Source organism: Ahaetulla prasina, chromosome 1 (genome assembly GCF_028640845.1).
Source record: "Ahaetulla prasina isolate Xishuangbanna chromosome 1, ASM2864084v1, whole genome shotgun sequence".
In the NCBI taxonomy this organism is placed as follows: domain Eukaryota; kingdom Metazoa; phylum Chordata; class Lepidosauria; order Squamata; family Colubridae; genus Ahaetulla; species Ahaetulla prasina.
The window spans coordinates 40,581,018-40,603,057 of record NC_080539.1 but is presented as its reverse complement, the minus strand read 5'-3'; the positions used below and the strand labels follow the sequence as shown (position 1 = coordinate 40,603,057).

General features: G+C 39.0%; 2 protein-coding genes across 7 annotated transcripts in view; one reads left to right on the top strand and one right to left on the bottom strand.

Moving 5' to 3' along the window:
* CLHC1 (clathrin heavy chain linker domain containing 1) overlaps positions 1-10,592 on the bottom strand; it is a 30,460-nt gene extending 19,868 nt beyond the window's left edge. For 4 of the 6 annotated variants that reach the window (XM_058164929.1, XM_058164923.1, XM_058164927.1 and 1 more), the window contains exons 1-6: positions 10,405-10,592; positions 7,664-7,934; positions 5,187-5,374; positions 3,175-3,308; positions 2,573-2,774; positions 782-900 (exon numbers count right to left, since the gene is read on the bottom strand). In XM_058164929.1, the coding sequence (XP_058020912.1) occupies positions 782-900; positions 2,573-2,774; positions 3,175-3,308; positions 5,187-5,374; positions 7,664-7,846 (826 nt within the window). In that variant the 5' untranslated portion in view covers positions 7,847-7,934; positions 10,405-10,592. The other 2 variants (XM_058164925.1, XM_058164924.1) reach the window with 2 other exon arrangements.
* A 158-nt stretch (positions 10,593-10,750) lies between these two features.
* Positions 10,751-21,125, top strand: RPS27A (ribosomal protein S27a). The gene is made up of 6 exons (XM_058164930.1): positions 10,751-10,815; positions 10,907-10,983; positions 15,893-15,947; positions 18,484-18,569; positions 19,563-19,694; positions 20,945-21,125. The coding sequence occupies exons 2-6, from the start codon at positions 10,936-10,938 to the stop codon at positions 21,092-21,094; spliced, it is 471 nt and encodes a 156-aa protein (XP_058020913.1). The 5' UTR covers positions 10,751-10,815; positions 10,907-10,935; the 3' UTR covers positions 21,095-21,125.
* Positions 21,126-22,040: the final 915 nt, after the last annotated feature.

Below are 22,040 nucleotides of genomic sequence, written 5' to 3'. Positions count from 1 at the left end.
ACAACAAAATTAAAATTACTAAAATGGAAATACAAAAGATAAATTAATAAAAGAATCTGGATATAGAACAGCTACAACAAAAGAAACTCTGGATGATACCTCTTTATGGGAAGAAAAGGATCTGGATCAGGAGCAGCTTTACAAGAAATCCTGGATGATGACTATGTGATTTACAAAAAAAGGCTGGGGAAACTTTGAGGACTTCTTTTACATACTAAAGAAGTGATAAAAGATCAAATCTTGTAACACCATAGGAAAGATTTAAAGGTCAGATTGCGCAGAGCAAAAAAAGAAAAACAATATAAAGGATTATTTAATTAGGGATAAGCTATTTCATATTTCTAGTAATGCCTAAACTTCTTTATTATTGCCTTTGTCTTCTTTTCCTTCTACTTTTTTCTTTTTTTCTGCATTTTGATTTTTCTTTTCATTTAGTTTGTATTAATTTTTACTATGTTTATTAAAATTTTAATGATTTTTTTAAAGAAAAGGACAGTCCCACAGATAACAAGGACCTATGCCAAAAATGGTTTTACAGGTTGCAATCAGCACACTACAAAATACATCCAGAAACCTATTGGCAACCATTGCCGTTCCCACAATATAGGTATAAATCAAAAGGCCCAATAAAGAATCGTAAAAGCAATATAAGCCCTATTTCTGCAAATAAATGACACAGTGTTTTTCCAGCATAACAAAAACACATTGACTTTAGCACACCCCCAGAAACATGTATTTTTTCTGATTTATTGTAAAAAGATGAAGTCTGATGTGTTTTTACCTTTTGCAAATTTCTCATTTTCTATCATTTGATGGATGAGCAGCTGCAAAGTGTCAATATTCCTGTCTGTATTCTCCCAGACAGTGATCACACTTGCAAACAGAGTTAACCGATAAAAACTATAAAAATCAGAATATTGGTTAAAATGTGACTATGTCAGTATCAACTGTAATTTGAATTCTCCAGGGTTTTCCATACCACATTATTTTATTCCGTTGTATCAAAACACAGGACAAGCTTCCTGAGAAAAAGAATTTCCCCAATGTCTAAATTTGTCAGTGGCATGTAATATACATATACATAATTACCCTACAATTATGATTGCAAATAGTATTAACTGAATTAAAGCATTTCCTATACTGGCAAATCTCCATGCTAAAAACAGGTTTCATATGCATATTATGAGAAAGTCCCTTACTAGACTGTATTTGCTTCTATTTGATTAAGTAGGTTCATTCACAATCTTAACTTTAGCTCCACATTTAGTTAAAAAGAAAAATGGTGGAAAAAAATATTATTTTTCTTTCTGTTTTCTCTTTGTAAGCATCCAAAAGAATTTGATTGTCAACTGTGAAAAACAAAATACTGGGCATTGGCCTGATTCAGCAGGCTTTTCTGGTATTTTAGTGGAACATTCAGTCATGATATAATACATGAATAAGCTCTTACCCTATACATATTAATTACATTTATTTTTAATTATCAAAGTTATTAATATTACATCATATCATAGATCTATTAATTGAATACTAGTTATTCTGACTGACTAGCTTTCTCAGATTTCATGTGGGGGTATTTTGTACTGTAATGTGTGTTGCCAACAAACTTCAACTGGTTGTTTGATAATAATCTATTTCTGTAAATTGTTATTATGCCATTTAATAGTATTAGGAATTCCAGGTGCTGAGCTTTATATGTGCAAAACATATATTTTTTTGGCCACCCCATCTCACAATGGTCACTTTGGATGGCAAAGAACTCCTGGCACCATGGATAAAACAATAACCCCATTTTTAGAGAAATCATAGAGAAATACAGCAATAGCAGCAGAGCTCACATCCTGCCTCGAATGTGTGGAATTAATATGTCTTCTATGCATTGATTCTCCCCATTAAACCTATCCGTGATGGCGAACCTTTGATGTGCCCGCGTGCTGGCCTGCGTGCTGGAAGTGGCACATGAAACGATCCCACGAGGTATACGCAGCCCCCCTGGCCTTTGTACGCGCGGGAGCGCCGATACCCAGAAGAGCAGCAGTCCATCACGCATGCGCAAGCCAGCACCCAAACACCCGGATACCAGCATGGAAGCGTGCCTGATGAACAGCTGACCATCACGCATGCACGCAACGTCAACCTGGAAGGTCGGGTGCTGGCCTGCGTATGTGTGCCAGAACACCGCTCTTCTGGGTTACGCTGCTCCCGCGCATGCGATAGCCAGCTGACTGGTGCACGTGTAATCACAGGAACGCGGAATAGGAGGCAGCGAGGCCACGCATAATTCGCAGGATGGTTTCGCGTGCCGCTTCCGGTACGTGTGCCATAGGTTTGCTGACACTGAAACCTATTATGGCTGCAGTTGAGGGTTGTTGAATTTTCTGTTGGTGCTAATCTAACCACAGTTGCTAAGACAGAACATACAATTTTAGAAATTACAATTCTAACATCTATTCGAAGTCATTGCTCTAATCTGATGAAAACAAAGGAGACAAAATTATTACAGCTATTCTCACTTTTCAAAAAATGAAGAAAAGGGATAAGTAAGAGCATATTGTAAAAGGGATCTTTATACCAAAACTTCAAGCTTTCATTATTTTTTTCAGCCATATTTCGCTTTTGAAGGGCGTGATTCATGTCTCCTTCAACATTGGCTGTGTTTTCTATGGGAATGTATTTTGTCAGCATGTCGTCTTTCAACTCCTTCAACCTTTTTTGTAGATGATCTAAGTGGTTAGAAAGGACATCTATATCAAGAGAGTCTTTCATATTGAGACCTAATGAAAAAAAGGAGGAACATTTCCCTCAGTGATCATATGACAGACTATAAATTCAAACTGTACAAATTCTGTTACAACAAAAAAGCATTCTGTTATTATTAGCCAAACTTCAAAGTCATCAGAGAGGTCTGCTTTTTTAGAAAGTATAACTAAAAAAAAGCTACCATTTACAAGTAGAATGCATACTTTGCATGGCAGACTCAATTCTACTCTTTCATATATTGCACGTGATAGTTAATTTCAGTTTCATCCTGAGTACTCATCCATTAAAAAAAATAGAAAGGGCACCATCCAGCTATCCATTTCGGCTCAGCTAAGATTTAGAATGTAATATAGAACATATAATTAATTATTCAATATAATCGATTTTTTAAAATTACAAATAACTCCATCTTACCTGGAATTTTTTTAGCAGGATTAACTTTTTTGACTGGGGATAAATCTTCTTTTTCTAAGAGTGTTAACCTTAAACTTTTTAATTTCTGAATTAAGCTCTCAGTTCTTGCAGAATTCTTCTCAATTCTTTTCACTCTTAAAAACAAAAGCAATTCAAATAATGCATAACATGTTTCATTTCTTATAGACAATTGCATATAATTTCAATAATTGGAGAAGGGTTATAAATGCCTTTGACATTTTAGATATTTTAGTTTTAAGTATTTACTTAAAAATTACGCTATTAGTGAAAGTTATTTAGCTTTGAGTAACTTCATTGGGAATTTGGGGACAAAGAAAATGAAAGAAGATGGCGGAGATATAGGTAGTTAAAAAAAAGAATGCTTGTTGTTCATCTTCCATAATTCCCTAGCTAGCACAGTCTTTATGAGAATGATTACTACAGGTAATCCTTGATTTACGACCAGAATTGAGCCCAAAATTTCTGTTGCGAATTGAAACAGTTAAATGACTTTTGCCTTACTTTGCAACCTTACTTTACATAGTTGTTAAGTGAACCATTGCAGTTCTTAAATTAGTTACATAGTTGTTAGGTGAATCTGGCTTCCCCATTGACTTTGCTTATCAGAAGGTCACAAAAGATAATCATATGGCCCTGGTAGTCTGCAACAGTCATTAATATCAGTCACTTGCCAAGTGCCTGAATTACACATAATTGTATCCTTTGCTCTTTTTATATATCATCTTTAGAACCTAATTAGTCTATAAAATGAATAATTTTCTGTAGAGAATTTTCAAAAAACCTTCCTAAAAATATGCTCAAATTTGGCCATCTTAGCTCCCTCTAGTGGTCAAAGGATATTTATTGCTTGCTTGCTTGATTGCCAATCAGAATTCATAAAAATCAGGGAATTTCAGCCACCCATAACAAAGCAATCCAAGGCTACAGGTTATTTAAAAATAATAAAATAAAACGACAGCTTTCTATCCTATGTTTCTCCATCAGAATTAAAAAGAAAAGATACTCTAGCTTCCTTATTTTAGCTTGCTACCAGCAACCCTCTTCCTCGTTGTTTAACAATAAAGAAGTCTCAAAAATGCTGCAGAGCTTCAAAAAGGGGAAACAGGCTGTGACTGAAGAGAGCCTCTTTTAGTGACTACATAATAATTTCATATATTGATTAAGAAATGAAAGGTACGACTTATTGTCTGTTTGAAAAATAAATTCCAAAATGGCTGCTTTTCCAACAATGAGGTGATTGCAGTCCTGCCCTCCTCTCCAGCTGAATGGTTCACCAGCTGCTCTGAAGCGCAGCTCCTGAAGCTTCTTGTAGAGCGTTGCTGTATAGACGATCCTGTAGGATGATTCTAGAACTTTCCCTAAACCAGAAGAGTTATATAAACAAAAGGAATGCCTCTTTCTTCTATCAGTAAGTTGAAAAAAACGGCAATCCAGAGAAAGAAGCCTTTCTGGGCATGTCAACCATCAGCCATGTTCACAGGAAGTCTCCTGATTTGCCATCTTTCAGACTATTGCAGTTTTTCCCCAAATCAACTTGATTCTTGCATTAATACCATTCAATGGAGTATAATACTTAACTTTACCCAACCAATGATGCCATGGAATTATTCTGCATATTGTGGTATACTAATATGCTGCAGATATGTCCCTTTCATGTCAAATTTGCTAGCTATCATTATCTGATAGTGTGCAAACTCCAATTTAATTCTGCTTGGTCACCCGTGGTAGTGTCAGAAAATATGACATATAAAAATAGCATTTCTTGCTTATTTGCCTTTCTTTTCCTAAACCTAACTTTCATTAGTATAATATTCATTCTGTAAGCATCCACAAAAGCATAAGATACAAACACTTTTTTAAAAATGAAAAAAAACATACCACACCATATAGTATTAGCAATTTCAAATCAGATCATATCACTATATGAAAGACTAGTTCAAAATTGTGACTTGAACGCCCAACCCCTGCAAAAGAGTGAAAGAGATTCTTACTTTTCTTCCAGCTGAGTTATTCTTTTCTTATAATACATTAAAGTTGAAGATTCACATGCTAACGTTTTTAGTTTTCCATGAAGATAAAATGCATCATGCTGCCCCTTTTTTATTACTTCTATAAAAGCATCATATTCTTGCTTGATTGTGGTCAAAATGCTTTTGTATGCATTAACATGCTCAATTATCTGTTTTAACAATACAGAAATTGGTTACATGTCATCATTGTTTAATAGTGATACAATAAATAAATAGTGATACAATAAATAGAGCTGACCTTACGGCAAGTTAAAAAAAAACCTCTTTCTGAATCAAAACAAAAAAAATTTTTAACACACTATCCTGTTCCCCATCATTGGTAGTTAGATGTTTCTGGAAAGTCCATCAGCAGAAAATTAATGCAATTAATATTTCCTTATTTCTCAAAAACTGCATGCATACTTCTAAATTCAAAGTTTCAAAAAAGTTCATAATAAAGTTAACTTATACTAGCACTTTGCCTCATCTTAAAGCACACAAAACATCTTAAAACTCAGAAGATGGAACAACCAGAATGTCAAGAGCATATTAATACTGCCAGAAGGCAGGGCAAGATTTGTTTTAAGTGAGAGATTGAAGAAAGAGGAGAGTGTGTCCCGGCCTAGAGTATTTATTTTCTATCTTAAAGAGGGATGCCACACTTTTCTAGGCTGCTTCTCAAAGTGAGTGAGATCAAAATAGCAAATACAACACACAGCTATTCTCCAAACTGCTGGCAACAAAAGTGAATACACCCCTAAATGATAATGTCCAAATGGGGCCCAAGTAACCGTTTCCCATCCCTGGTGTCATGTGACTTGTTAGTGATACAAGGTCTCAGGTGTGAAGTGGGAGCAGGTGTGTTAAATTTGGTGTTATCACTCTCACTCTCTCATACTGGTTATTGGAAGTTCAACATGGCACCTCATAACAATGAACTCTCTGAGGATCTGAAAAAACAAATTGTTGCTCTACATAAAGCTGGCCTAGGCTATAAGAAGATTGCCAAGACCCTGAAACTGAGCTGCAACACAGTGGCCAAGATCATATAGCGGATTAACAGGACAGGTTCCACTCAAAACAGGCCTTGCCATGGTCGACCAAAGAAGTTGAGTGCCCGTGCTCAGTGTCCAGAGGTTGGCTAATTTCCAGAGGTTGGCTTTGGGAAATAGACATATGAGTGCTGCCAGCATTGCTGCAGAGGTTGAAGGGGTGGGGTGGGGCGGTCAGCCTGTTAGTGCTCAGACCATACGCCGCATCAAATTGGTCTGCAAGGCTGTACCAGAAGGAAGCCTCTTTTAAAGATGGTGCAGAAGAAAGCCTGCAAACAGTTTGCTGCAGACAAGCAGACTAAGGACATGGATTTCGGAACCATGTCCTGTGGTCCAATGAGACCAAGATAAACTTATTTGGTTCAGATGATGTCAAGCATATGTGCCAGCAACCAGGTGAGGAGTATAAATACAAGTGTGTCTTGCCTACAGTCAAGCATGGTGGTGGGAATGTCATGGTCTGGGGCTGCATGAGTGCTGCCGGCACTGGGGAACTACAGTTCATTGAGGGACCATGAATGCCAACATGTACTGTGACATATTGAAACAGAGCATGATTACCTCCCTTTGGAGATTGGACCACACGGCAGTATTCCAACATGATAATGCTCCCAAACACACCTCCAAAATGACCACTGCCTTGCTAAAGAAGCTGAAGGTAAAGGTGATGGACTGGCCAAGCATGTCTCCAGATCTAAACCCTATTGAGCATCTGTGGGGCATCCTGAAATGGAAGGTGGAGGTGCGCAAGGTCTCTAACATCCACCAACTCTGTGATGTTGTCATAGGAGTGGAAGAGGACTTCAGTGGCAACCTGTGAAGCTCTGGTGAACTCTATGCCCAAGAAGGTTAAGGCAGTGCTGGAAAATAATGGTGGCACACAAAATATTGATATTTTGGGCCCCATTTGGACATTATCACTTTTATTGCTAGCAGTTTAGATATTAATGGCTGTGTGTTGCGTTATTTTGAGGGGACAGCACATTTACACTGTTATACAAGCTGTAGACTTACTATTTTACATTGTAGCCAGGTGTCATTTCTTCGTTGTTGTCATATGAAAACATATACTTAAATATTTACAAAATGTGAGGGGCTATACTTACTTCTGTGATATACTGTATATTTATATAGCTGACCATTTAACAAAATGTGACTGTGGGTGGTATACAATAAAAAAACACTTAAACAACATTAAGAACATTCTATAACAGAAAAACATCAATCAGCATTATTATTAACAGACTGCAGAGGATTCAGTTTCATAAGAAATGAAGTTGCCTCACTAGTTCATGCTAAATATTATTATTGTATTGATTTCAGCATAAGTCAGACAATATACCAAAGCCATAAAGATCACACTCACTGATCAGGAAAATTGGAATATCTTTAAAAGTGTTTAGTTACCATTTCAAACACATTTCTGTATATTATGTAATAATCCTCTGCTGGTCCTTGCTCGGTACAGCCCACTTTTTCAATTTCTGAAATGATATAACTCTGAATGCTCTCCAGAAATTCTTTCTCAGTCTCTGGGATGATGGGAGGAAGCACTGAGTGTTTACTTGATCCAACACTGGCTGATTTCATGGTGCAGAAGACATCTACATTTCCATTGCAGATAACAACTAAGGCATCGGGTCATTACTTTGATCAGAAAACATGCTTCAGTCAAAACCTAAAAATAATGTCACATCAATAAAAGAAATGAAATTTTAAGGATGCATTTTACATGGTTTATTCCCAGGTAAACTAAGGACCATAAACTAAATCTAGCTGCAGTGCCCTTAGTGTCATATGAAATTCAATATGGAGGAAGAGGTTGTGTGTAATAGCAAGGTTTTGCAGATATCAAATACCTCTTGTTGAATTCAATGATAATAAATTATCAGGTAAGTATGGATGGCTGAATAAGAACTTGAACCATAAATTAGGAACAACGTATTTCCAAGCCTAAATCTTACAAAGCTGAAAGGATTTTAATTTTTTTTTAGTATATTAAACATTCATTTTGAAATACTGAGATTGTCATCAACATAAAATGTTTTTTCAGATACATAATCATTTTCAGATAAATATTTTGAACTTTGTAATCTGCCATCTGTAATACAGAATTGTAACATCCTACACCATAAAATAAAACATTTCAGACTCTAAAAAATGTTAGGTACAATTTAAGATTGGCTTGTTCAGAAAAAAATATTCCAGCTTATTAGACTTCTTAGAAGTTTAAAAAGGTTGGCTATTATCAGTCTATTCTAGAGATGTAATAATTACAATTTTACAAAGTTATTATAATAACTTTGAAGGAATGTTAGGGCCTATACTTGCATATGTCCACTGATGGTTCCTTATTGTAAGATTTTATTATTATTACTATGATAATACTAAGACAAACCAGTTGTCTATTGGAAGGCCATTCCAGAAGAAAGGCTCTGTCACTGAAAAGCAGGGCTGTCACGCCTCAGTCCCACTTATTTCCCTAAAAGGGGGAACTAGTATCAGCTCCTTCCATTAAATTGGCAAGGCCAATCCCAATGGCATAATACAATTTTACACACAACTAGGCATTAAGCCATATATGGCTTTATAGATTAGCACTAGCATTTTAAATTCTACTCAGAAGCCTATTGGCAACAAATATACAGTAGTGTATTGTATAATCAGTAAGCACATGGGGTGCTGCACTCTGAACCAAATGCAACTTGTGTGAGACCTTCAAAGACAGACCCAGATACTATATGGAGAGCCTGAATTCTGGGGTTTGACCAGAATCAGTGCACAACACATCAGGCTGAAGTCCCCCAACAACAAAAGGCGGGAGGGGGTAGGGGGTCTTCAACACCAGCCTAATAACCAGATCAAGAAGCCAATGGAATGAGTCTGCTGGGAAACAAATAGCCAGTATAATTACAGGACCTCCAGCTTCTCAACAGCCCAACTTAAAGCATTCCCACTTCACTACTTTAAGAACAATAGACCAATGCCACACCCTCCAGGTTAATATAGGATGTAATGTAGATCCCCAGCTCCCCTCAAGGTTAATGTAAAATATAATGTAGGTCTTAAACTGGGCAGATTTTTGATAATGGCATCATGGCCTTTGCCTAGCTAGGTCTCAGTAATGCACACCAGATATGTGTATTTATGCACCACTGATTCACGACTGGATGCAATTTCATTTCAGAGAGACATGATTTTGAGTGCTATTTACCAGTAGCACACAAAGGTCACCTAAGCAGACAGATACAAAATCACAGACAAAATATTTGTGGTCAATCTTTGGACTGGCATTGTATTGACAGGAGAACAGACAGCACAACTACCGATATCATAAGTTTAAACAATTCGAACATTTTTCTTCTTTACAAACTGAATTGTAACAATGAATATAAATCAGGGGTGAAATCCAGCAGGTTCTGACAAGTTCCGGAGAACCGGTAGCGGAAATTATGAATAGTTCAGAGAACGGGAAAATATCACCTCTGGGTGGCCCCAGAGTGGGGTGTGAATGGGGATTTTGCAGTACCCTTCCCCTGGAGTAGGATGGGAATGGAGATTTTGTAGTATCCTTCCCCTGCTACACCCACCAAGCCACACAATGCCCACCAAGCCATGCGCACAGAACCAGTAGTAAAAAATTTTGGATTTCACCACTGATATAAATAATAGTATTTTGATATGTGGAAAAGCAAAAGTTTCGCTTACACTATTGGTAATTTTTGTTATTGTTAATGTGAACAGTATTTATGATTTTTTAAAAAGTATATTGTTTTAGAAATTTAACATATTTATGTTTTAATTTTAATAACATTTATTCTGTTGTTTAAAAACTAAATGGAAATTATTTTTTAAAAAACTCTTAGAGGATAGTCTGGAATCAATGACCCCATTTTACTTTCTATACATCATTTAAAGACTCTTTGGAAACATTTCTTTTAACACCATTTTTGACTAATAATACTTATGTCTGTAGAGCTTCAGCATCACAATTAAGGACTCCATCTGCCTTTTCCTAGCAGCCTCAGTCTAGGCTCTAAGGGAACTATCTCAACGCGAAGCCATCAATTCTTTCCCTCGCTCTGACGAGAGGCCGTTAAGAAAGCGGCTTATTTGTTTCTCTGCCGATGCTGCCAAGGAAGACCCACCTCTTTCATCCAATTAAACTCTCCTAGAAGCCGACTGTTGGTAACAACAAAGCGGAACCGTTAATCAGGAAGAGAGAGGAAACAAGCGGCCCTCGGGAGACTGGTGGGAAATGTAGTTTTCCTCCACACTTCCTTTCTCCCACTTCCGGTCTACTTAACATTCGGCTTAGAATCCCAATGATTCTTCCGCCGCTTATCCGGCCGTAGACTTTCCCCACTAGGCGCCGCCGTTTAACCAAAACTACTACTCCCATCATGCTCTTCAATAATTTCGAAAGGAAATGAGTCTTGGAGTTTGTAGTCCGACGGCGACGCATGGTCCTTCTTCCTTGTTTGGAGGCTCGGAAACCCCGTGCGCAGCGGAACAGCCTCTCTTTTTGGCGTCGGCCATTCTGAGAGCGGGTGGTGGTAAGCGCTTGGCCTACTTTGAATTTCTTTTTTTTCCTCATCTTTGGCGCTGAACGAAGCCTTGATTTTTCGCTGTTTTTTCCCCCTCTACGTACAACCATCACTAGGCGCTCTACCGCCGCCATGCAGATCTTCGTGAAGACCCTGACGGGGAAAACCATTACCCTCGAGGTGAGGAAGGCAGGGTGGTTAGTCTGTGGACCTCCAACCGGTGCCCTTTTCAAACCGGTTTCTTCCCTCTTTCTACCTTTCTGTTTCTCTCTTTTGAGGTGGCGATGGGCATTTGGTCGCGGGATTGTTAGATTGAGTAAAAATGGTGCCTCTCTGCAGAATGGAAGTTAGAAGCCTCTTCCTCGTGGGCATCGAAGCGAGGAAATGAATGGAGAGAATTGGTATTTTCGTCAATGGAATAATGCTACAAATAAGTAAATTAATAGGAAGACTATAATTTTTGCAGAAGTTTAAAGGATTAAAGCGAAGATGGCATTGGTTAGAAAATTGGAGGTCTATGCAGGAAATCCAGAAGATGGAGAGTTTGCAGTTTTCAAATTTCTGCTCCGTTTTTTTCAGGCACAAAAGTTCCGAAGTAATTGGAGATCTGGTTTAGTAATTTAGTAAAGGAGATATGATTTAGTGCTGTTTTTAGTTAGGTAAAGTGGGTATAAGAAGTTACAGCAAAGGCCTCTTAATATCTCATGTCCCATAGTGGCCAAGCCACAAGAAGACATGAGGGCAAACAGTTCCTTTTCTGTAGTGCAAATTAATATAATCAATTAAACTTTTGTGTATTACTAGAAAAAGCTTTACCTGCTTTTTGCCTGGAGATTAAAAATACCGAAATAGTTAAAGCTTTGAAATGGGATAAATTGCTAGAATGGGATATTTGTCATGTTCGCAATTATTACTCTTACACCCCATATCCTGTGCTACCCATATGAATCCCTTACTATTTTGTTACATATTTTGGCTGTTTTAAGATTTGTGCTATTTATCTTTTTTTTACATACTTGATGATATCCATGCTGTGAAACTAAGTCACCCTAAAAGAAACTTTGTTTTGAAGGGTAGCGGATAGCATTTTAAATTACAAAAATAAATATTAGGAGTATTTATTTTATTTATTTATTTATTGTTTATATTTATATACCGCCCTATCTCCCAAAGGACTCAGGGCGGTTTACAGGCATTTAAAAGCAAGAAATACAATAAATACAATTCTAAAAACAATTAAAAAACTTATTCAAAAGCCTTAATTAAAAATATAAAAATTAAAACCCAAGATAAAACCCATAAACTAAAATCTAACTCAGTCCTGCGCAATTAAATAGATATGTTTTAAGCTCGCGACGGAAGGTCCGAAGGTCCGGAAGCTGACGAAGTCCTGGGGGCAGTTCATTCCAGAGGGTGGGAGCCCCCACAGAGAAGGCCCTTCCCCTGGGCGTCGCCAGACGACATTGCCTCGCTGACGGCACCCTGAGGAGTCCCTCTCTGTGAGAGCGCACGGGTCGGTGAGAGGTATTCGGTAGCAGCAGGCGGTCCCGTAGATAACCCGGCCCTATGCCATGGAGCGCTTTAAAGGTGGTCACCAAAACCTTGAAGCGCACCCGGAAGGCCACAGGCAGCCAGTGCAGTCTGCGCAGGATGGGTGTTATACGGGAGCCACGAGGGGCTCCCTCTATCACCCGCGCAGCCGCATTCTGGACTAACTGCAGCCTCCGGATGCCCTTCAAGGGGAGCCCCATGTAGAGAGCATTGCAGTAATCCAGGCGAGACGTCACGAGTGCGTGGGTGACTGTGCACAGGGCATCCCGGTCCAGAAAGGGGCGCAACTGGCGCACCAGGCGAACCTGGTAAAACGCTCTCCTGGAGACGGCCGTCAAATGATCTTCCAAAGACAGCCGTTCATCCAGGAGGACGCCTAAGTTGCGCACCCCCTCCATCGGGGCCAATGACTCGCCACCGATGGTCAGCCGCGGATTTAGCTGACTGTACCGGGATGCCGGCATCCACAGCCACTCTGTCTTGGAGGGATTGAGCTTGAGCCTGTTTCTCCCCATCCAGACCCGTACAGCCTCCAGACACCGGGACAGCACTTGATAGCTTCGTTGGGGTGGTCCGGTGGAAAGGTACAGCTGGGTGTCATCCGCATACAGCTGATACCTCACGCGAAACCACTGATGATCTCACCCAGCGGCTTCATGTAGATGTTAAACAGAAGGCGAGAGGATCGACCCCGCGGCACCCACAAGTGAGGCGCCTCGGGTGACCTCTGCCCCTGTCAACACCGACTGCGACCGGTCGGAGAGATAGGAGGAGAACCACCGATAAACGGTGCCTCCACTCCCAATCCCTCCAGCCGGCGCAGCAGGATACCATGGTCGATGGTATCGAAAGCCGCTGAGAGGTCTAATAGGACCAGGGCAGAGGAACAACCCCTATCCCTGGCCCTCCAGAGATCATCCACCAACGCGACCAAAGCCGTCTCTGTGCTGTAACCGGGCCGGAAACCGGACTGGAACGGGTCTAGATAGACGGTTTCATCCAGGTGCAGGGGAAACTGATATGCCACCATACTCTCTACAACCTTCGCGAAGCGAAGGTTGGAGACTGGACGATAATTACCTAAAACAGCCGGGTCCAGGGAAGGCTTCTTAAGGAGGGGTCTCACCACCGCCTCTTTCAAGGCGGCCGGAAAGACACCCTCCACCAAAGAAGCGATCGTAATCGCCTGGAGCCAGCCTCGTGTCACCTCCTGAGTGGCCAGCACCAGCCAGGAGGGGCACGGGTCCAGTAAACACGTGGTGGCATTCAGTCTACTCAACAACCTGTCCATGTCCTCGGGAGCCACAGGGTCAAACTCATCCCAGACAATGTCACCAAGACCACCCTCGGACGCCTCACCTGAGTCACTGCAATCTTGGTCCAACCCGTCCCGAAGCTGAACGATTTTATCGTATAGATAACCGTTAAACTCCTCAGCACGTCCCTGCAGCGGGTCATCCCGCTCCCCCTGGTGAAGAAGGGAACGAGTCACCCGGAACAGGGCGGCTGGGCGGTTATCTGCCGACGCAATGAGGGAGGAGGCGTAGCAACGCCTCGCTTCCCTCAATGCCACTAGGTAAGTCCTTGTATAGGACTTCACTAGTGTCCGATCAGCCTCTGAACGGCTAGACCTCCAGGAACTCTCTAGGCGTCTTCTCCGGCGCTTCATCCCCCTCAGCTCCTCGGAGAACCAGGGAGCCGGTTGGGACCTGCGCCGGGTCAGAGGCCGCAAAGGCACGACACGATCTAAGGCCCCCGCCGCGGCCCGTTCCCAGGCCGCAACAAGTTCCTCAGACGTGCCGTGAGCCAGACCCTCAGGGAATGGCCCAAGCTCCGTCCGGAACCTCTCCGGGTCCATCAGGCGCCTGGGACGGAACCAACGCATCGGCTCCGTCTCCCTGCGGTGTTGGGTGGCGGTCAGAAAGTCTAGGCGAAGGAGAGAGTGATCTGACCATGACAAAGGTTCGGTGACTATTTCCTTTAAGTCCAGATCTCTCGACCACTGACCAGAGACAAAAATCAAATCAGTGTACCACCCCGGGTGTGGGTAGGGCCATCAACTACTTGCGTCAGGGCTAAGGCCGTCATGGAAGCCATGAACTCCCGAGCTGCTGTCGATGACGAGCCGGAAGAAGGCAAGTTAAAGTCCCCCATGACTAAAAGTCTGGGGGTTTCAACTGCCACCCAGCAAGCACCTCCAGGAGCTCGGGCAGGGCAGCTGTCACGTAGCAAGGAGCCAGGTACGCCACCAGCAAGCCCATCTGACATCTATGGCCCCACTTCACAAGGAGGATTCACACCGACAATCTGAGGTACAGTGGTCTCCCTCGGCTCCAGACTCTCTCTAATCACAACCGCCACCCCCCCACCCCTACCCTGGGCTCTCGGCTGATGAAATGCACGGGAACCTGGTGGGCACATCTGCACCAGGGGCACGCCCCCTTCTGCGCCCAACCAGGTTTCCGTAATGCCTATAAAGTCCGCGGCACCCCCCTGAATAAGGTCGTAAATTAGGGGGGCCTTATTGGCCACGGACCGTGCATTACATAACATCAGCCGAAGGCCCAGGCTCTGAGGGTCTTGGCTATCCGGGGAACGGGAGAAGTCTGGGGGCTCGGGGCGCGCGATCGCCTGCAAATATCGCCTGCAAGTATACTATTTCTGTAATATTTACCTGTTTCCATGTTCATTTAATTGCTTTTGGTTTTCCTCAACCGAAAGCAATGTGATATGTAATGAAGCATATTAAAGTATTGGTCATTTTCATCAAAAAAGAAAAAAATCTTCATAATTCCAAATATAAAGATATAAGTATGGCTTAAATTGAATTTTAGACATGATAACTCTTTGGTAGAATTGAAGTTATAATGCCAAGGGCAACAGGTACTACAAGAAGTGCTTTAAGCTGAAATAGTAAAACATTTTATAGTTAATAGACCTGTTTGATTTGACTTTATTTTAATAAGCATATAAAGCCAGAATTGAGAAATCAGCAATAGCTGTAAGTATTAGAAAATGAAGAAACTAACATGCTGTAGAATTCAGCATTCAAACATCTGCAACACAACACTCCAAACAAAACAATTAACAGTTGCTGATAAAAGTCTGGACAGTGGACATGCAATACCTGGAGACAACAGAGTAGAGGAAAACAAACTGGAGAAAGTCACAAAATACAAACAGCTTCAAATGGAAATAGAACAATTGTGATGACAGCAACTATGGTAACTATAGTAATAGACACCTTGAGTGCAATTTCAAGACATATGGAGTGCCTTTTGAACATTAGCATTGACAAAATCGCTATCAGTCAATTGCAAAAGGGCAATTTTACTTGGAACAGCTTACATACTTAGGAACAGCTTATATACTATGATACTTTTTAAAACCATGAAACATCTGACTGTCCCAGGTTATTGGGAAGGAAAACTGCCAAATCTAGTCTAAACATCTGGCTGACTATGCAACCAACTATCATATTTATCTATAGTTCGTTTGACTATAAGTCTTTAAGTGCAATTTAAAACTTTTACAACAGGTTGAACCATCTGATACTATAGAAAATGTCAAAGCCAAGATCCAGGATAAAGAAGGTGGGTATACTATAATTTATATATAATTTATTATTGGGAATGTGTCCTAAATTACTCTGGGCAGTGTACATCACAAGTAGGATACAATAATTTAAAAACCCCTATATTTATAAAATTAGACTTCATTTATGCTGCAATCCTAAATTTTACAATAATATATCTGTGCATGAAATGGAAAAATACTTTATTTTGAACCCAGAACAAACCAGTACATTCCAAAATTTCTATTTCATTGTTTCAGATTAGCCATGATTCAGTAGAAACAACCTAGAATACTTTGGTTATCTGGCTTTAAATCAAATGAAAGTCTTATCCTATAAGCAAATTGGGCAAGGATGATGCAAATTGTTGTTCTGTTTTCTTAGGGGCTATCAGCATGGCATCTCCCTGGATTGCCTGCCTGCCAGTTTCCCCTCCTTTCTCAGCCATCACTGCCAGTTTTTAAATTGGGATATCACACCTGTCCACCTGCTTCCTGATTTTCCTAGCACCTTTCCCTCCTTCCCATAACCACTGCTCTTGTCTCACTGATCTTTTTCCAGCATCTTTCCTTCCTTTGTACATCCCCCCATGTACATTAAAAGCATATTGTGGAGCAACTCTTACAGTCTGATGCCTTCCAGCCATAATAGACTCAACTCTCATCATCCATTAGTCAGATGGCCCAATTTGGTGATTTCACACGTTAAGAGATTCTAGTCAAGGTAATTATGGAAGGCAGTACTGTACCTAAAATATTATTTTCTGTCATTTGAAAAAAAAAGGAAAAGAAATACAGCAGTCATTGTGACTATATAAATGAATTAAATGCAGATTAGGTAATTATTAGAATAGGAGATGCAGGGTTGCTTTAATTCAGATCTCAGTCTACGGATCCAGCCATTACTGGATGAATGGGATTTTCTTCTTCCAGATATATGTCATGTTTAATCTGGAGTGCTCCTTTGTGTAGAAAGAGTGGGGGATCTTTCCATGCAAAAAAAAAAAAAAAAAAAGCTGGTTTTTCTTTCCATGTGAATATTGTGCATGCTGTAATCTTTAACACATCATGGTTTTAAACTAGCATATGATAATATAATGCTGGAAGTATCACCGTTTAATATTTTTCAGTTGCAAAATATTTTAAATCTAATTTTGCTAAAAATGTATACTTATTTTCTCTTTGTTTAAAAAATAACTTATAAAAAGGAATTAACAGCAATAGCACATAAAATTAACATTTAAGTTACTTGACCAGCATATTCAATAGTCCTAAGAAATTTATTCATAAAATGCATATGAAGATGTTGCAAGTCATAAAAGTATTTTGGCTCTATTATTTAATATACCCTATTGTGTTTATTTTTCAAAATGTATTATTTACTATAATTTATTTAATTATATGTCAGTGGAGTTGCAGTACGAAGCAGATGTCAATCTGCCTGCTACTGGCAGGATAATGTGTATTTTGATACATTTCTTAAACTAGACTTGGAAAATATTGAATATATAATTGTATTTCTTTTACAAATTGTTTAGTAGGACTGTTGCTAATTACTTCTTATTCCAAAATAATTTTAAGACAACCCAAAAAAATGTTTCTTTTATCCAGAGCTGGGCTGTCAAACTCAACCAAATGTGTCACGCGCTGACCACAACTACATCCAGTTTAACGAAGGGGTGAAAAATCATGATACGTTGTCTGACGACATGAGTTTGACACTCCTAGTCCAGAGACTTAATAATTTGGGGAATATTATTCTGTAAATAAGCTTGTATCAAGTTGTTTAGAGCCTGTAAGTAATTCTAAATTCTATTGAGTCTTCTGCTAATTCCAGTTCCAGTATATGATTTATAATATAATGGCTCATTAGAGGACAATATACTGTTTGTAGCTCAGGGTTGAATTGTAGAGTCCTTGATGCTCTCTGAGCTTGGTTGTTTGCCTGTGGACAAATCCGTGTCAAACTAGTTAGCATCATCAGTGCCAGTAAATGCAGGGTTAGCTCTCTGTTTAGATACAGTACTTTACTCTGCCAGTATTGGGGGTGTGGTTTTCTCCTTAGTTATAGATTACTTATGCTACCTTTGCTTACTTTATAGGTAATTCAAGGTGGTGAATGTACACAACAACCCTGTGAGATCCTTGATTAGGAAGTTGTTTTTTTGCTTGATTTTTGTCTAGTGTTAATCCCTGCTTATTTGGGAACAAACTCCACGCTCACTAACAGTAATGATGTTACCTACTTAGGTTATGAAATCTCTTCAAGCAAACAACCAAGTTTAGAGAACTTCAAGAATTACATAAAAGCCTGTTTAATGCACTTGTATGTTTCAAATTTAAAACGGCCAATTAAGATTAACAAAAGCTTTAGTGTTATTGAGAAGTTTCTCAAGGTATATTTGATATATTTAATGTGGTATTTTATTACCTGATAGTATTTGAAATGTATCTGCCCTTCACAAAGCAGAACTGATATGATTAACAGTGAAATAAATGAATTGAGAATAATTGCTTAAAAACACAACAAAAACATTTACTTTTTTCCCCAACAAGGAATACCTCCTGACCAACAGCGTTTAATTTTTGCTGGCAAACAATTGGAAGATGGACGTACCCTGTCTGATTATAACATCCAAAAGGTATTTTAATGTTTGAAACCTTTTAATACAATAATTTAATAATACACAATAGACAAATTGCAAACATCACCTTCCATCATTTTCTTATGGCAATAGTTATATATATTGTGTGAATAAGTCCTGATTCTCTTAAATATATCTTTTCTGGTCAGCATAGTTTGCTCTAGATGAGTTCATTTGCCATCAGTTCCCCATTGGTATTGCTGACTTGAGTATTGCTAAACCCACAAGTTGTAAATTTATCTTATTTTAGCAATAGAAGGTTATTTTTGCAGGAATGAGATTTGAAAGACATAATGATGTATTTACAATTACTATCTTTTTCTGCAGCATCTGTAGTAAGTAGGCAAGTTTCTGGTTTCCAGGAGTTTTAATAACTTATGTACCACCACTTCATTTTCAAGTTATAACAAATACATAGCTAGATTTTCTCCATAACAATCTGTCCCTAATCTGATCCTTTGTTTTCCATGGTGTACCAATCATCACTGAAACTTAATTCCATCCATTTTACTGCTCTTTGTCCTCTTTCTCCTTCCAGCTTTTTCAGCATTAGAATCTTTTCCAAAGAGTCTTCTCATAATGTCCAAAGTTTTAACAGAATACAAAATTAATTTCTTTCCTTTAATTATTAAATTATCTCTCAGTGCATGATTTACAGTGCAGTAGGCAAGGGCCAGATTTTGCATTTGGTTCAAAGTTACTTTGGATAAGCAAGGTTTCATAAGCCCCAAATTTGCCTGTTTTATTGGCATTAGCATTTAAGCACCAGTTATGTTGTGCTGGTTTTTTTAAAGATAAGGCAAGCGTTCTATTTCAGAATAGCTGTATAGTGAGCTGAATGACTTGACCAAGCTTCATGACTGCATAGAAAAGTATCTTCTGATTTCCTTGTCTAATTCTGTGCTTTTTGTTGCATCACAGAAATGCTCAAATCTGGATGTTTTTTATCCTTAAAAATATTGTTTTCTTTTTAAAAAATCCAAAACTCAGGAGTCAACACTTCATCTTGTGCTGAGACTTCGTGGTGGGGCAAAGAAAAGAAAGAAGAAGTCTTACACCACTCCTAAGAAGAACAAACACAAGAGAAAGAAGGTGAAACTTGCAGTCCTTAAATACTACAAGGTAAAATCAGCTTCACTGATTTGCGACTAGAATTCAGGAGAAAGACCTAGTAGTAATAAGCTGCAGATTCTCAGAAAAAAAATAAGATTTTTTTTAGCCTACCTTTTTAACATAAAGCTCAAGGTGATATGTATATGTATGTTGTGTGTATATATGTCTAAGTAATATATAAAATTTATACAGTTTTTTTAGAGAGTCAGTGTTATATAGTTGTTAAGATATCAGGTTAGAAAGTAGGAGACATGAATTCTAATTCCACGTTAGGTGCCATCTAGGTGACTTTGAGCCTGTCATTTTCCCTTAGCCCTATAGAAAGGAATTATTGCTGGTTGTTTATTTTGCTAGAAAGCCATTTTCCTTCAGGTAACAAATACAATCTGTTTTGTGTTTGCAGAAATAGAATTTTTGGAAGCTACTATCAATGAATGAATAGTACTAGTTTAAATGTTTAAATTGTTTGTTTTATACTAATTATTAATAATTTATCCTACTACTTTATTCCAAAACTTTAGATTTACAGCAATTTAAAATGCAAAAGATAAAATAATAAAATATATGTTCTGTTTGCTGCCGCCTTAGCTTGGAAACCACATAAGTGAAACTTCTGTCAACATAGGCCAAAATCAAGCTTTTGGCAGTTCCTATGTCAGGTTCATAGCAGTCTCACAGGTAGAGGGCCAAATTGCTAGCCCTTTCAACTCTGTTTGATAGCTAATGCTGGTATGATCGATCATAATTTGTATTTTATACCAGTCAACAGCCTGCATGCTGCATTTTGCATCATTTGCAGTTTCCATCTACTACTTAATGGTAGTTTCATGTATAGAACATTGCATTAGTTTAGACCACAGGTGTCAAACTGGCGGCCCACAGGCAGGATGTATCTCACATAGATCACACCCATTCCAGCTCCACGAAGGGGAAAAACATCACAATATATCACGACAGCAACATGACACCACAAGTTTGACCACCTGTAGGTTAAGACATACAAAGTATGATCAGCTGGGGAAAGACTGCTGCAGTTACTGAATGTTCCAAAAAAAATCTAGCAAACTGTCTCAATCTCTACTTTTTACTTTTCTCTTACTCAAGAATAGGTAGCTCTATTTAAATCCTCCTTTCCATCTTGCAGAGTCCTGAATCTTTCTAAAAACTGTTCCAAAAACTTTTTATGTTCTAAGTATAATTTTATAGATAAGCCTGCTTTTGAAGTAAATGCACTATTTACTGAGGATTTCTTCTTACAGGTGGATGAAAATGGCAAAATCAGCCGTTTACGCCGTGAGTGTCCTTCGGAAGAATGTGGGGCCGGAGTGTTCATGGCTAGCCACTTTGATAGACATTATTGTGGCAAGTGCTGCTTGACATACTGCTTCAACAAACCAGAAGACAAGTGAATGTCTATTTTAATAAAAACCTTTAAACATTGCTGTGTTTACCTCTCATAATTGTAAAAATATATAAAGCAGGGATTTATTTAAATTTTTTTAAGTGTGTTGAAAGTGAAAAACAGAGTGGGAAGGACATTGTTTTGCATAAAGTTACCTGCTAACTGTAGCTCAGACAAAGCCATACTTGCATTTAAAGATTCTATAGTTCCAAATTTTTAAAAAAATTGTAGTATTAGAACAGCTTTTTCAAAAGCTGAGGGTTTTAATGCTGCTATTGTTTTGTCTTGGGGTATTTTTTTGGCCTGCTTTGATAGTAGTTTTAGTTCCTTTTGCAGAAGTTGTGTTAGCAGAAATTTTCTGTCCTTTTACCTACTATTATAAATTGCTTATCTTCTATAGCAGGGGTCTTCAACTGTGGGTTGCGGCCCACTACCGTGCTGGGGCCTATTGGTCACTGGGTCATTTGAGTAACTGGCCAGTATGCATGCACACACACTCCCCCTTTGAGCATTACGGCCCCATTCGCATACATGCATGGACACAAAGGCACTTGCTCAGCCCCCTCCGGGCTGCCAACCAGAAAGGTTGGGGAATTCTGTTCTATAGTACATATTCTTAGGAAAATGGGAAGGGTATCTTGCATCTTTAGCATACATTTATGCTATCAAGGCTGCAAAATTGTATTCCAGAAATACTGTATTACTATTCATTTATAGTGTTATTGTACCATAAATGATGGTCAGTATTTTTTTCTTACTCATTTCATATAACATGCAATGTTATAAAAAAGCACAATTATCTAAAAATTACCTACAATTCTAATTTTAATGTAGGGCTGATTGGCCCGCAAAAGCAGTTTGCAGCTCAAAGTTGGAAAATTATGTTGAACATTATAGTGTGAGAGATGACAGTCACTCTCATGTTTCAAACCATTGAAGAATGGTTTGTGTAT